Here is a 15,916-nt window from a genome sequence, read left to right on the forward strand (position 1 = left end):
GGCCAGATGTGCTCCCATTGACCACTATTTTTGCTCTCGGTTTGTTGTATAGGGCCATTATCATTGCTATGTACTTCTCCCCTAGTCCGAACTTTGTCATGCAGTTCCTAAGGAATGGCCACGAGACTCTGTCAAAAGCCTTCTCCGCATCCAGTGCTATCATGACCGCCTGTTCATTGCTCTGTGTTGTGTGGTTGATCAGATGGCACAGCAGCCTTGTGTTGTCTTGCGACAGCCTGTGTTTGATGTAGCCCACTTGTGAGTTGTGTATGATGTCGGGTAGAATTCTATTAAGTCTGTTAGCAAGCACCTTTGCATAAATTTTGCAGTCCACATTTATGAGTGATATAGGTCTGTAGTTTTGCGGGTATTGGTGGTCTTTACCTTCTTTGGGTATTATTGTGATGTTTGCCTCTCGCATGGTGTTTGTCATCTCCCCTTTCCTTATGCAGGCGGCGTATGTTTCCGATAGTATTTTCTTGATGTTTGGGCAGAAGGTCTTGTAGAACACGGCGGAGTATCCGTCTGGTCCTGGGGCTTTGTTCCGTTTTAGCTGATTGATTGCGGCTTCGATTTCCTCTTCCGTTATGTCCGCCTCTAAGGGTGCTTTCTCCTCCTCCCTGAGTTTCGGTAGGTTGATGTCCTTGAGGAGGGAGTGGCCCCCATCTTTGCTCAAGTTCTTGTCTTCGGAATATAGATCCTGATAGAACTGTCTGAATACCTCCAGTATGCCTTTGTTTGTTGTTTGCGATTTGTTGTTTTTGTCTGTTATTGCTGCTATCGTGTGCTGTCTTTGCTTCCCTTTGAGGTAGGATGCAAGCTGTTTCCCTGCTTTGTTCGCTCTGCATAGATTCACCGACTTGAACTTTGTTAGCCACGAACCAGCTCGTTCGCTTAGGATTCTGTTTAGTTCGTATTTTTTTTTTGTGAGCGTGGTGAGTGTGTTTTTGTCTGTTATGTTTGCGCAGTGGCCTCTTTCCAGTGCTTCTATTTCCCTTTCTATCTCTGAGATCTTCTTATTCCTGCTTTTGTTCATTCTTGATTTGATGTTTATCAGTTTTCCTCTTAAAGTCGCTTTGAGTGCTTCCCAGATGGTGTCCTTCTCCACTTCGCCATTGTCATTGTCTTCCAGGTAGTTATTTAGTGCTTCCTCTATTTCTTTTACATTGTCTCTGTTCTGTAGGATGTCGTCGTTGAGTCTCCACCTTCTCGTCATGCTTTCATTGTGTTTGCCGTTGAGGGCGAGGGATATATGTGCATGGTCGGAGATGGTTATTGGGGCTATCTCTGTGTTCTCAATTAGGTGCGTGCGGTCGCTGGACATCAATATATAGTCAATTCTGCTGTAGGAGTTATGCGGGTGTGAATAAAAGGTGTATTCGCGCGCTGTGGGGTGTTGTAGCCTCCATGGGTCTGCTAGGTGGTGTTTGATACAAAGATCTTTAAGGGTGTTGCTGCCTGGAGAGTTGTGGCTTGGCCTGCTTGGGTGTCTGTCCGTGGCCTGGTCCATTGTCTTGTTCAGGTCGCCGGCTACAATCAGGAGGTCGTCCTGTGGTAGCTTGCTGAGTTCGCCGTCTACCATTTGCCAGAAGTCTCTGTCTTCAGTGTTTGGTCCATAGATGTTTGCTACGTGTAGCTTGTCGGTTCCTCTTTGGACACTTGCTATCAGCAGACGTCCGTCTTCGTCCGTGTTCGTCTTATGTATGGTGAGGTTGGCTTTCTTGCTTAGGATGGTTACCACACCTCGCTTCTTCCCCTTAGCAGGTGAGCATAGGATGTCACCTATCCATCTTGCCTTCAGTAGTTTAGCCTCTTCCTCTGAGAGTTTGGTCTCCTGTAGCGTGTAGATGTCCCCCTTGAGTTTCCCCAGATGTTCTAGTATTTTCCTGCGTTTGATTGGATGATTTAGGCCTTTGACGTTCATGGAGATTATCTTTAGGTTCGCGGAGAGGTTCGCCGGTGTTTGGTCTGTCATGGGGGTTTGTAGTTGCCGCTGGTTGTTCTGTCATCTTCATTGCTGGATCTTGAGGTGCCTGCCTTTGTTCCTCCCAAGTACTTGGGTCCCCCCCCCTGGGGACAAAGTGAGCAGGGTGGGAGATGAGTAAGGGAATGGGTGTAGAGATCAGTATAGAAAAAAGAGAAAGAGTAGCTATACATTGCACCACTGTCCGTTGTCACGCTGGCCTTCATGCCCGCCCGCCCCCCCCGCCCCATCTGGCCGCCCCCCTCCCCTCCCTCCCCCCTCCCTCCGCCTGTAGAAAACCGGGTGTGTGACAGCAAGGTTCCTCACACTCCCCTCCCCCCCAAGTCTGGCAGTGTCTCTGCGGACAAAAGGCAAAGGATATGTGCATCATCGGTCTTCATTGTCTCTCCGATCATCATTGGCGATATTGAGGTAGCAGCGTTGATCATTGGCGATATTGAGGTAGCTTCGTTGATCAGTGTGTGCGTTATCGAGGTAGGTTTGTTGTCTAAAGTTCAAGGTTAGTCATTCTTGTTGTGTGCTTAAGCTTTGTCTCGTGCGTTCGGAGTCTTTGAGCTGTTTGTTGAATATTGACCAGCGCTGCATTCTTGTCATATGCCCTCTCCTTCGGTCTCGTCCGTGGAGGCTCTTCTCTTGGCCCCTGGGCTTTGGTGTTCCATCTCTTCTGGAGGTGGCCCCAGTAGGTACCTGTGTAGGTCGTTGGGGTCTTCGAAGATTTTGCTCCCGTGTCTGTCTGTGATTCTCAGTTTGGAAGGGCCTGCGAAAGAGAAGGTGATGTTGTTTTTCCGCAGTGTATCTCGTTGAGCTAGGAAGCCCTTCCTCACTTCCACCGTTAGCTTGGATAGGTCTTGTGTGATAGTCACTTTCTTCCCGTTGATTGTCATTGGTTTACCTTTCCTGGCTACTGCGAATATTGCCTCTGTGTGGTCCTCTCGTAGCGGTTTGCATATTATTGGTCTCGGGGTGTTGCTGTTTGATTGTTTCTTTGCTGGGATGCGGTATGCTTTGACCAGCTCAAGTGGTCTTTCAAAAGTGAGGCCTGTTAGTTGGGGGATGATGTCCTCCAGCATACGGGCGCATGCCCCCGGGGTGTCCTTCTCCTCCTCGGGTATTCCTAGTAGTCTTATGTTCCCCTTGCGGCTTCTGTCATCCTGCTCGGCCATCGATCTTTGTAGGGCTGATGTTCTTTTTATGACTAGACCTAGATCTTTGTGTGTTGTATTGGCCCGGTCTTCCAGGTTGCTAATTCTTTTTTCCGCTTCGTCTATTCTGCCGTTGGCTCTGCTCTGCTCCGCTCTTATGGCTATTAGTTCCATTTGTATGTTGTCCACTATCTTTTTTGTCGCCTTTGCGAGGTCGTTCCCCTCCGTTATCTTCTTCAGTAGTGTGTCCAGAGTAGTTGTTTCGCCGCCCATGTCTCCGCGATCTTTCGCGGGTAACGCGGTCAGATCGTTTTTGTTCTTCTTCTGGGCGTTTGTCACTAGGTTGCCTTCTTTCTCTGCCATTGTGTCAAAACCTCTCCTGACCTGGTGCGTTCTAGGTTTAACTTCTGTTGGCTGCTGCTTTGTGGGTGTCTTTTGTTGTTTTTCGTCCTCCTTTTTTCTTTGGGCCGGCCCCGTTGTTAGGTTGCAGTCTCTGAAGCGGGGTGGCCACTTGACCACTCTGGTCTTGGTCCTGGCCTCCGCCAGCCTCCTGCGATTCTGCCCTTTTTATTCCTTGCTGTGTCAGGCCTCTGTGGTCGCTCGTCGGTTGGGCCTTGCATAGGCAGTCGGCGAGCGGGGTCTGCTTCGTTGTTGTGCCTGTAATCCCGCTCCAGTTATTGTGCTTCTGTTAGCTTGCTGTCTGTTAGTGCTCCCCACGTTCTGCTTCCATGCCCGCCTGGCAGCCTCCTGCGTGGACTGAGGCGGACTAGTGTTAGCCCTGGTTGTGTTGGTGCCTGTGAATTAGTGTTCCCTTGCTGGTGGCTGTCTGCCTTCACACGATTTTCACACGACCTGCGGTGAGTGGCTGCCTGCGCCTGCGCCTGACCACGCTGCCTTCTCCCCGTTCTTCGCCCTGATGTTCCGCGGGCGGGTAGCTGTACTTCCTGTATATTGCTCTATTTCCCGTTGTTCCCCAGCCTCGCCTCTTCTCGCCCGGTTTCTCAATACGGCCGCTCCTGCCGCCGGAGGTCTCGCTACCTTGTCTCGCAGGTGCCGCACTTATGTCGCTTCGGGAGTGGGCCCGGGGGTTCCGTGGTCTCGAGCGTTTCTGTGTGGCTGTGTGGCTTCTGTGCGGTTTGGCCTTATTTCTGATTGTGGACTTGTTGTGCACGGGTTGGCGCTCCGCTCCGCTGCTGCTGCCCCTCCTAAGATGGCCGCCGCCGTTCAATTTCTTCGGTTTCCGTCGCCGATTCTCATCCCACCCCCTCGATCTGGTTCCTTTTCAGGGTCTGCGCTCCTGCCCTCCTGCCTGTGGTTTGAGTGTAGCGCTGCCTTTGTATTCGGCGCCTGTTTGGACCTGGGGTGTGGCTCCGGACTTTACCGATATGGCCGCCTCGGTGTTCAAATGTGCGGTCTTCTTCTCTATGCCTTTGCTCCTGCTACACTCGCTGTGCTCATCGGCCTGCCCCGTTTTCGGTGCGCTCGCCGTCGGGTGGTTGGGATGTTCCCCTAGCGCTTCCCTCCGCTTGGTCGTCTTCCCTTCTTTGTACTTTTTACTGCACCAAGATGGCCGCCCCTACGCCTCCGTCCAGGTGCCTCTTCCCTCCGCCCTTGCGCCGATGTTCGTTAGTTTAGGCGCTCCTTTCTAGGGGTCGAGGGCCTGTTCGGGGGTTGGGGGGGGGGGGGGGGGGGTTGCGCGCTATTAGTAAGCCGGTTCGCTCGGGTATTCTTACTTGAGGCTTTTCGGAACTTTTCAGGAGTCCGCCGCCATCTTGTGCTCCCGCACTCTCGTTCCCTCGGCGGTTCTTTTTGTCTCTAGCGACTGCCCAGCGTGGTTTGTGGGTTTGTAAAGGGTCGCGGTGGGTGCCCCTTCAGTTCATGCACCTCTCCGTGTGTTCATTCCGTTGCCTGTTGCGTTTTGTCCTTTCGCTTCGCCGTTATTTGACTTGGGGGATCGGGAGCTCCGGACTCAGGACTGCTGCCTCCTTGCCATCCAAGCCACGCCCCCCAATTGAGGGTAGGGTTTTAATCTCAATTGGAAGAGAGTTCCAAAGCTGAGGAGCGGCTACAGAAAAAGCTCTCGCTCCCCATCTAGTCAGCCTAGTACGGGGCACTACAAGTTGGAATAGGCCGGCCGATCGAAGGCATCTTTTTGGAACATAGCGGGTAAGCAAGGTACCAAGTGCATCATCGGGGCCAGCCGTAAGTGCTCTGTATGTCAGACATAGGATCTTAAAAGAGATTCTATACTGGACAGGAAGCCAGTGAAGGTCTCTCCTAGCAATTGTGGTCGATGATGCCATAGGAAGGGCCAGAACAAAGCGCGCTGCAGCATTCTGCACGATTTGCAATCGATGAATGAGGCCCTTGTTGAGCTCCACATACAAAGAATTACAATAGTCGATCCTGGAGCCGACAAGAGCGACTGCGATCTGATTGCGCGCCTGAAGGGAGAGATAGTTACGAATTCTATTTAGGATCCTAATGACACCCCAGCACGTAGCCACAGTCCTGTTCACTTGGAGCGTCATAGAAAGTGAGGTGTCAAAGACAACACCCAGATTTCTGGCTGATTGGGAGGGAGAGGTGGCAGGTGCCAAGAGATGAAGGCCACCACTCGCTCGACCAAACATCTTGGTCTTTCCCAAAGACCAAGACCTCTGTCTTATCGCCATTTAGCTTTAGGGAGTTGATGATCATCCATTCTGCCACATGCTGCATGCATGACCTAAAGCTAAAGGCGGATGTACGGACAGAGGAGTGAGCCAGCGATACCATGATCTGGGTGTCGTCTGCGTAAGACACCACCTCCTTCCCCTGCGATCTTACTAGTCTAGCAAGGGGGGCCACATAGATATTAAACAGGGTCGGACTCAAGGCCGACCCCTGTGGCACCCCACATTGCAATGACTTGGCAGGGGAGAGGAAATTTCCAAGCATTACTCTCTGTTCTCTACCATGGAGAAAGGAGTTAAGAAGATATTCACATATACCACCCACTCCAGGCCTCAGTGTACTCTGCAGTTCTGCACATGTATACACATATACCACCCACATATACCAGCCACTCCAGGCCTCAGTGTACTCTACAGTTCTGTACATGTAGACATATACCACCCACTCCAGGCCTCAGTGTACTCTGCAGTTCTGCACATGTATACACATATACCACCCACATATACCAGCCACTCCAGGCCTCAGTGTACTCTGCAGTACTGCACATGTATACACATATACCACCCACATATACCAGCCACTCCAGGCCTCAGTGTACTCTACAGTTCTGTACATGTAGACATATACCACCCACTCCAGGCCTCAGTGTACTCTGCAGTTCTGCACATGTATACACATATACCACCCACATATACCAGCCACTCCAGGCCTCAGTGTACTCTACAGTTCTGTACATGTAGACATATACCACCCACTCCAGGCCTCAGTGTACACTACAATACTGCACATGTAGACACATATACCATTACCACCCACTCTAGGCCTCACCGTACTCAGTAGCACTGCAGGTGTATACACATATACCACCCACTCCATGCCTCAGGGTACTCTGCGGTACTGCACATGTATACACATATACCACCCCCAAGGCATCAGTGTAGTCGACAATAATACACATATATACATATAAAACACCCACTCCAGGCCTCACTGTATTGCACATATATGCACACCCCCTTCACTCCTGGCCTGTGTGTATGCACCCTTCATACCACACCTTAGTGTATGTATCACTACTGCACATGTACACATACACCATCCACTCCAGGCCTCAGTGTACTCTGAAGCATTGCACATGCATACACATACACCAGCCACTCCAGGCCTCAATCTACTCTGCAGTACTGCACATGTACACATACACCACCCACTTCTGGTATGTGTACACTGCATTCCTGCACATGCATGCATACACCCGCCGTACCACACCTCAGTGTATGTGTTACAGTCAAAGGGTGAAATCCCACATTCTATAGAATGCCTAGGTAATGTATAGAATGCCTGAAAATCGAACATCAAAGTATGAAATGATTGATATTTTATACATTACCTTGGCATTGAATACTTTGCCGGATTGTCTGCCGGCAAAGTATATAATACACCTAATCCGGCCTTTCTTAGTGTAACAAGTACTTCAATCTCAGTTCTGCTTTCATTGTTTTCCAGTAAGAATATCCTGTGCTTTATTTTGTAGTTTTGTTCTTTCAGTTTTAAATGCGTATTAATTAATAAAGGCTTCTTATCTTGTGCCCTTTTAACAATTTGTGTAAATGGTACTGGTCGTTCTGTATAATGCCTAGGAATTGTGTAGAACGCCTAGGAAAAGTATGTAATATTTTCACAAAAAACGTATATTTCCTAGTTTGCCTCTAAACCATCAGGCATTCTATACATTACCTAGGCATTCTATACAATACCAGGATTTCACACTTTGCCGAATGCCTAGGAATCTCATCTTGTGGCCTTTTAACACTTTGGTTAATGGTACTGGTCATTCTGTATAATGCCTAGGAATTGTGTAGAACGCCTAGGAAAAGTATGTAATATTTTCACAAAAAACGTATATTTCATAGTTTGCCGAAAACCATCAGGCATTCTATACAATACCGGGATTTCACACTTTGACTGTAACATATGTGTCACTACTACACATGTACGCATACACCCTCTACTCCAGGCCTAGTGTACTCTGCACTTCTGCACATATATGGACATATACCACCCACTCCACGCCTCAAGGTACTCTACAGTACTGAACATGTAGGCAGATATACCACTCACTTCTAGCCTTCGTATAATCTGCAGGACTGAATACCATCCACTCCAGGCCTCTGTGTACTCTGCAGTACTACACCTGTATGCAGTTATGTACATGTACCAGCCACTACAGGCATCAGTGTACTCTTTAGTGCTGCATACGTATGCACATGCATCATCCACTCTAGTCCTTTGTACTCTCCACCACTGCACATGTATGCACATATATCAGCCAGTACTGGTCTGTGTATTCTGCACTCCTGCACATGTATGCTCATACCGCATCCACTCCAAGCCACACTGTACGCTGCAGTACTGTAGTGTGTGCACACACCCTTCGCACCAGACTTTAGGGTACTTTGCACCACTGTGCATTTGCGAACACACATCCTCCCCTACAGATCTCAGTATAATGTGCATTGCTACACACCCAGTCACCTGGCCCAGTAAGCTCAATACACTTGCTCTTTGAGTGAGGGGTCTACTCTTATATGTACAAATGGTTTAACCAGGAGTCACTTCTGCAGCCTATGACAGGGGCTTGCATTATGTTCATGGCCAAACTGAGACCATCAGGCAATATTCTCATTGGTCGCTAATCAGGTTGTTCATACGTGAACTCTAATTGGCTTAAACATAATTAAATCCTTCCTCCTTAAGAAACAGGCATTTGCAATGCAATAGGTCACGCATTATTAAAGTTTGAGCTATTGGTGTTGCATTATTTAGCAATGCCAATAGCTCAAACTTAAATAATGCGAGACCTATTGCATTGCAAATGCTTGTTTTTCTTTATAGGAAACAACCAAACATTTTCCATGTCAGATTTCTTTTTCATTGGTTTGAACTACCAAAAAAGGTTCCAGGAGCTTTACAATGCGATGAAAGGCCAGTTTCTTTTACATTACCTAGTTACTGTACAGGGACGTCAATAAGGGGAGGGCAGTGGCACCAGTTGCTACCTTGGCTTTCCTATTGAGACACCTCGCGCTGCCCTTGAAACACCTCGAGTCAGTTTATGAAGGTACCAACAGGAACGGAGAGCGAACATGTCTCCAAGACCGCCGCCAGTTCAGGTGCTGAGGGTGGTCCAAGGTGTCACTCCGGTGATGCGATAGGGAGCTCAGCGGTTATGTGATGTCACTGCCATACGATGAATTTTTCTACGAGACTCTACCCCGGCACAACCTGGCAAAATTCTTCTGACCTCACTTATAAGCCAAAACTACCCGGAAAGCTGAGGTTCTCACTTGGGAGAAATACATATGACCAGTAGCTGTCCTACTTGCACTGGTGGAACATGCGGACATATGACAAATTCGAACACTGGAATGTGGAGAGCTCCATTGAAGAGAGTGGAGTGGCTCTGAGCTTAACATTTCTGCTAAAAGCCCGGAGCAGCACCATTCCAATGTTTTTCTTCCTGTTTCTTCCTTTTTAATTTAGAGAATTCTACCCTTAGTGAGTGGGATGTTCTAATTACCTTATAGCCCTCCTGCCTAGAGCTATACCGGTTGTTAAAGGTCCTATCCCTCGTCAAAGGCCCGGGTTCAGGGTTTTTAACAATTGCTGTAGCCCTCGGCAGCAGACTACAAGGCTATAGTGTTAAAATCTTTTTCTTCCCCAGCAAGGCGTGAGCCCTTCCCCATCCCTGGTATTCCTATCCCTATCGAAGGTGGCAAAAAGCAAGGAGACGGTGCAAGAATTAGTGAGCTCCTTAAAGGCCAGAATATTGGTATTGCACAGCATTTTTGTCGCAAAAAAATGCATGGGTTTCACATAGCCGTGGGCCAAAGGTAGGGACAAGCTCCCAACTCCTATGCAGTGGAACAGACTCCAACTTGTTGCCTTGAATCTCATCCACTGGGGTCAGTTGCCCCACCAGTGGGGACCCAGAGTACATAGATGGTACCTAACGACCAATCATCAGCTGTTGAAACTTCAGGCTCCGCCCCTTCTTCTGTGCCTGGTAAAGATGGGCTAAGACCACACAGCCCAGGGGGTCCTGCTTGTAGGGGGTCCAAAGCTGGCCAGTGCCAGACCATCCAGCCCTTTGGCCACTAAGTGCCCGGTACATCCCTCAGGAGGGACCCACATGCTGTCAGAGTCCTCCCACTGCGGGAATATCGTTCTCTCCACCCCCTTTACCAGAGCGATTGGCATTTCCATTAATAAAAGTAAAGTTTGTGCCTGGACTCTATCCTGGTAAGTAAAAGCCGAGTGATATTTAGAATATCGACGGTTATGGGGCAGTAACTTGTCATTGTACACACCACAGTAAAAGAAAAAAGTTGCAGTTATTTCACATGCATGTCCCACAGCAAAGTGTGCACTCATAAACACGCCTCCTTACCTAAGCGGGGTGGAGCTTCCGGGCACTGGGGGATGGCTTCTGCTGTTGAGTTACCAATAGTTTCACTTTCGTGAAACTCCTCCTTGAACCGTGTGACATTCACAGACGGGGTAGTGTCTATTTCAAAACAGACAAAGAGAAAAAGTTACTTTTACAGCATTCTTTACATTTAATTATTGACAGTTTCCCATAGTGCAAAAAACACAGTTGATGGATAGAATGCAGAACAATGTCTTACATTCACCCCAGTACAAAGATCTGGGCCTAAATCCATCGTTTTTTTGCACTCCACACCACCCTAGGTCAGACACTGGCTATATGCAAATCAGCCTTGACCCTGTGCCTCATGGGAACAGTCCAGCCCGAACTACCAAGCCATGTCTTTCCTAGACCGGAATAAAGCATCCAAGGACCGGTTTCTGGCTATCAGCCTTCTTCAGCCTGGATAGCTTGACTCCAGTGATGTGGAGAGCCTGGGACTCACGTGAGTCTAGGAAAGACATGGCTTGGTAGTTCGGGCTGGACTGTTCCCATGAAGCCATAGTTGCTGCTTATTTATCTTATGCAACTAATGATCATTGACAAAGCCAATAGTTGTGACTTGTTGTAGGTATGAGGTTACTTGTATCATATATCTGAATGCAACAACAGAAACAGAAAAATACAAGTCAGGCAGCACACTATGCTAAGTACAGATTTTTAGCTTATGCATTTTTAAGCCACACCCTTAATTACTTTGGCCACGCCCCTTTAAGAACCCCCTCCCCCCTCCCAGTTTTTTCATACCACTTAAAGCCCTGGGTAGCATAAAGTAGCGGTAAGAAGCGGCAAGTTAAAGCTCAGCAAAAGATGTATATTTTTGTGTTTATTTATTTATTTATTTTGAAAGTTTTATATAGCACGAACAAGATCTTTGCAGATATCAGAGCGCTTTACAAAGAAGGGGTACGAACAGGAGAGTGAATAACAGGCAATTGGGCATAGCGTAGTTGTAGGTAATAAGTGGGGTGGGGTAGGTACATGAGGGAGCATAGTCAAACAGGTACGTCAAAAATGTTAATAGTACAGATAAGTGGGAGCATTGACAATCAGGTAAATCGATAATACAAGTAATACAAATAAGCAAAGGGATCAAACAAGTGGTACAGATCGATGCAGAGTCTTTAAAAAAAATCCAAAATAATAGCTCAAGTGTATTTAGCCATGAGGATAGCTTTTACTTCTTTCTTAAAAAGTGTAGTGGAGGAGATGAGCCTGGTTTCAGGAGGGAGTGAGTTCCAGATCCTGGGTGCCATTCCTGAGAAGGAGCCTTTATAAGTTTTTTCCTTACGGAATCTTCGAGGCTTCAGCAGAAGATTGTTTGTGCTTCTAGTAGTTCTAGAGCCTCCAGAGATTGTCAGCTTCTGGGTGAGGTATCCGGGAGAGCTCAGGTGTACAGCCTTGTGTGTCATGCAGGCGATTTTCAGATGTATTCTGGCTTCAAAAGGCAGCCAGTTCAGGGATTTAAAGTCAGTGGAAATATGCGAGTGTTTTTTTGACCCAGTAATGAGTCTCGCTGCAGCGTTTAGAGAAGCTCTTAGGGGTGCAGTAGTAGTTAGGGGTAGTCCGCAGAGGGCGATGCTGCCGTATTCTATTCGAGGGATGACTAGTGTTTGTACTGCAGTTTGGAAGTCTTTGGCTGGGAGGAAGTGTTAATCTAGGAAGTCCGCTAAATATATGAGTTTTTGTGCAGCCCATGACATGACAGCTATGCAGTTTCAGTGATTAGTTTTGAAAAAACTATGAATATAAGGATTTGTGAAAGTGTGTGCGCCGCAGGGATATCTAATTAATTGGAAGTTGTGTAGTTAACTTTCAATGCAGAAAGTTGTGGCACTTGTAATGTGCTGTTAAAAAAGCAGAAGAAAAAAGCGCTATTGAGGAAGCAGCAGGCAAGGAGGAAGGGGGTGGAGGGTGGAAGAAATAGTACCACACTCACGCCGGGCGTAGCGGACGGGCACTGATTATGATGAAATAAATCTGTGATTGGGTCCTGCTTCACAAAGGATCGGAAGTGGCGTTTTGCCTGCACTGGCCAATTAACAAAGCTTCAAAGAAGAGTGCCAATGTAGCCAACAAATGGTAAGCAATGGGCGGGCTCCAAGCCCTTTTTGTTAACAATAGCGTCTTGCAAGTGAGACACATGCGCTAGCGCAAGCTGCATGGACATCATTTAGGGGTCGCCAGGGGTTGCTCCTGCGATCCCTGGCCTGCCCCTAATGAACCCTGGCACTGCCTTTGCGACCCCTAGTGTCAGCAGTGGCAAAGTCAGTGCCAGGAACAGAAGCAGCCTTATTGACATGAGTGGGGGGCTTCACTCTCCTTGTTTTTTGACATTTTTGTATTACACAGGTAGTGAATATTATTACATTGTTTGCTATTATTTTAATAATAAATGTAGTACAAATACCTGGAATATAACTTTCTCTAGCAGCTGAGGTAAGTAAAAAAAATGCGCTTTTAAATGTATGTAGTGACAGTGCTTGCAGTTTTGAGTGTGTTTATGTAAGAGAGTGTGTGTGTAATGTGTAGGCAGAGTGTGCATAGGTGTGTATGTGTAAGCATGTGTACGTGTGAGTGAAAGTGAAGGTCAAAGGACATGTGAAGTCACTTCCGCTACCCCTGGCATTTTGGTGAATTGACGTCCATGACATGCTCTCACAGGCTGGACCCTAAAAAAATTAATACTGGCGATTTATTTCATAAAGGGTTAGGTTTCACTTAAGAATAATGTTGGGGCCTTAGCAGAATGTTAAAGTGTGAACAGTTGCCCAGTATTTTTCTCTATGAAAGGTGTAAACCGTACATTCAAGACAACTGTAAAAGTTAGTCTTATACCGAAAAGGCGCCATGTTCAGTTTCTAAATGTTACTACTTAAACTCTTGGGGGCAGATTTAGGGATGGGGGGCTGCGCCTTCGCGTCACTAGGAAGGTGGACGCCCACCGCCGCCTATGCGTAGCCTGCAAAGACACCATTCATCACATATTTTCACTTCCCTGCTTTTCAGGTGGGACACTTTTAGCAAAAGTGCTCCAGGTGAAATGGCGAGAGCACTTTCAGAGAAAAACCATTGCTGGGACAGCTGACACTCCGGGCTGCCCATTTGTCATTGTTTTGATTCTCAGAAACAAAGGCCTAAAAACAGAAAGGTAACGGAGTATCAAGTTGTGCATCCATACATTTAATTGATCCTTTATAAGCCTGAGGCTGTTCTATTGGATATATTTTTTTTATTAAATCTTTTTATTCGTTTTTGTCTGTTAGCACAGTGAAACCGTTTTATATTGGATATATTTTTAATAGTTCCTCCTCAGGACCTCCTAAACATGTTATTAGTAGACCATTTGCTTGATTGTTGTTTTTATTATTTTTTCCAGTGGTTTTACAGTTCTGTGTTTTGGTTTATTTTCGCTTGCTTTCTTTTTCTGACTGCTACACCGACTTCCTTTATGGTGAAACTGCTTTTCTGCCTACAGGCCTTCATTTCACCAGCAATGTGTTTACTTGTCCCCATGCTGATCTTACTTTTCTTTAATCGGTGTCCGTGGTGACAGCCTATAGCACGTGTCCCATGCATTTCATCGCATTTTCTGCTGTATCCTTACTAACAATAAGCAACGCCTCTCTTGCGCCTACATCACATGTCTGGGCGTGAAACACGTGTTTATAAATCAAACTGCTCAAGTATTTGCTTTGATCTTTTCTTGAGTCTGAAAAAATGCCATCAAAACACACACACATTCAACAAAATCATTCATTAGCCCAGAACTCTGCAGCGAGGCTACTTACGGGTACCAGCCACCGCACATCAGCTGTACCCGCGCTGAGCACCTTGCATTGGCTTCCAATAAGGGAGCGGGTTCACTTCAAAACCCTTTGTCTGGTCCACAAAACACTCTATGGGAGGGCCCCCCCCCATCCTAAATGACATGATTAGGCCATATAAACCATCTAGGAACCTTCGCTCGAACCAGCAAAACCTTTTAGTAATTCCCAGGATTAATAGGGCCCGCACAGGGGGCCGTCTTTTTTCGCAAAATGCGGCTAAGTTATGGAATGCTCTTCCTCCACTTCTCCGTCAAGAGCCTAACTTACTTGCATTTCGAAAGAAGTTAAAAACTGTCCTGTTCCCCAAGATCTAGACGAGTTAGGCTTCCGCACCTTCTGCAATCTATTTCCCTTTGGTTAGTCCTAAGCGCTGGGATGCTTCCGAGTAGCCATGCGCTATAGAAGGTCCTTTACAACTACAATTACAATTACAATTAGTCATCCCAGTCATACACGAAGATAATATTTTGATTTAATACATGGCGTAACCCAGTGTTTCTTAGCCTGTGGTCCGGGGACCCCCCGAGGGTCTGCAAAACCTACTCAAGAAGTCAGTGACTGCTTATAAAATTTAATAATAGTAACAGAATAATGAAGTGTATACAAATGAAGAAACAAAATGTAATATTGAACATTTTAAAACGTTCTGTAAATGTGAAAGAATTTGAAATTGGAGGCTAAAAAGTTAGTATTTATTTTATTTATTTATTTATTTATAGAGTTTTATATAGCACAAACGTGACCCAAGAGGGTATCAGAGCACTTTATATATGGTCGGGGAAAAGAAAGAGGTCATGCAAAAAACTAGCATATTTAAGAATGATACAGGATGGCGCAATGCCAAGATGAAGGGAGAGAGACCCGTACAGAACAAGGCGGACAAGTCAAAATGCATGAGCGTAGATAGTCGTAATAAACATGGGTGAAGAGAATACGCCATAACACAGTCCGGGCGGAGGAGTTCGGGAATTAGAGCTCAGAAAATTATTCATCAGTAGGCCTTTGACTTCTTTTTTGACAGCCGCAGTTGAGAGATTCAGTCTGGTTTCAGGGGGCAGGAAGTTCTAAATTCTTAGGGCAATGCCCGGAAAAAAAGCATAGTTGAAAGTTTCCTTTATATGAAATCTTTGTGGTTTCAGCAATAAAGTGCTGGTGCTTCTGGAGGATCTGCAGCTGCCAGATAGTTCCAGTTTTTGGGGGAGGTGCAGCGAGGTGTTGAAGTATAGGGCTTTGTGGGCCATGCAGGTAATTTTGAATGGAATCCTAGCCTATATGGAAGCTAATTAAGAATTTTCAAATCAAGAGAGATGTGGTTGTTGCTTTTAGATCCTGTGATGAGCCTTGCAGCCGAGTTAAGAGAGGCCCTTAGAGGACACAAATTGTATCTCGGTTGACCACCGAGGGGTGCACTACCATAATCCAACCTAGAAATTACTACGGTTTCAACAGCAGACATTTGAGTTTTAAGTACAGTTGTGATGAGAGACCGGCTATCCTCAACAAAAGATATTTTCAGGTACAATTGGGTGTCATCAGCATAATGTGATAATGGATGGTAGATGATTTCAGAATTTCAGTTAACGGCTTCATGAACAGGTTGAAGAGAATGGGTGAGAGCGTGGACCCCTATAGAACCCCAGGCGTGATGGTGTGGAATTGGACAAAAACTGATTGACCTTGATTCTTTGCATTCTGTTGTGGAGAAACAAGGTGAACCAGTTTAACAAGGACCCAGACTGTCCTTCGTGGGGGCAGTGCAAGTGCATCAAACAGAATATAGTATGGATAGGAAGCA

General features: G+C 46.7%; 1 protein-coding gene across 2 annotated transcripts in view; it reads right to left on the reverse strand.

Moving 5' to 3' along the window:
• Positions 1–15,916, reverse strand: part of LOC147673212 (beta-1,4-galactosyltransferase 1-like) — a 208,600-nt gene that overhangs the window by 109,426 nt on the left and 83,258 nt on the right. For both annotated transcript variants that reach the window (XM_086947006.1, XM_086947007.1), the window contains exon 2: positions 10,253–10,369. In XM_086947006.1, the coding sequence (XP_086803132.1) occupies positions 10,253–10,369 (117 nt within the window). The remainder of the gene's footprint in view (positions 1–10,252; positions 10,370–15,916) is intronic.

The sequence above is a fragment of the Lissotriton vulgaris genome, chromosome 12 (assembly GCF_964263255.1).
Source record: "Lissotriton vulgaris chromosome 12, aLisVul1.2, whole genome shotgun sequence".
NCBI lineage: Eukaryota > Metazoa > Chordata > Amphibia > Caudata > Salamandridae > Lissotriton > Lissotriton vulgaris.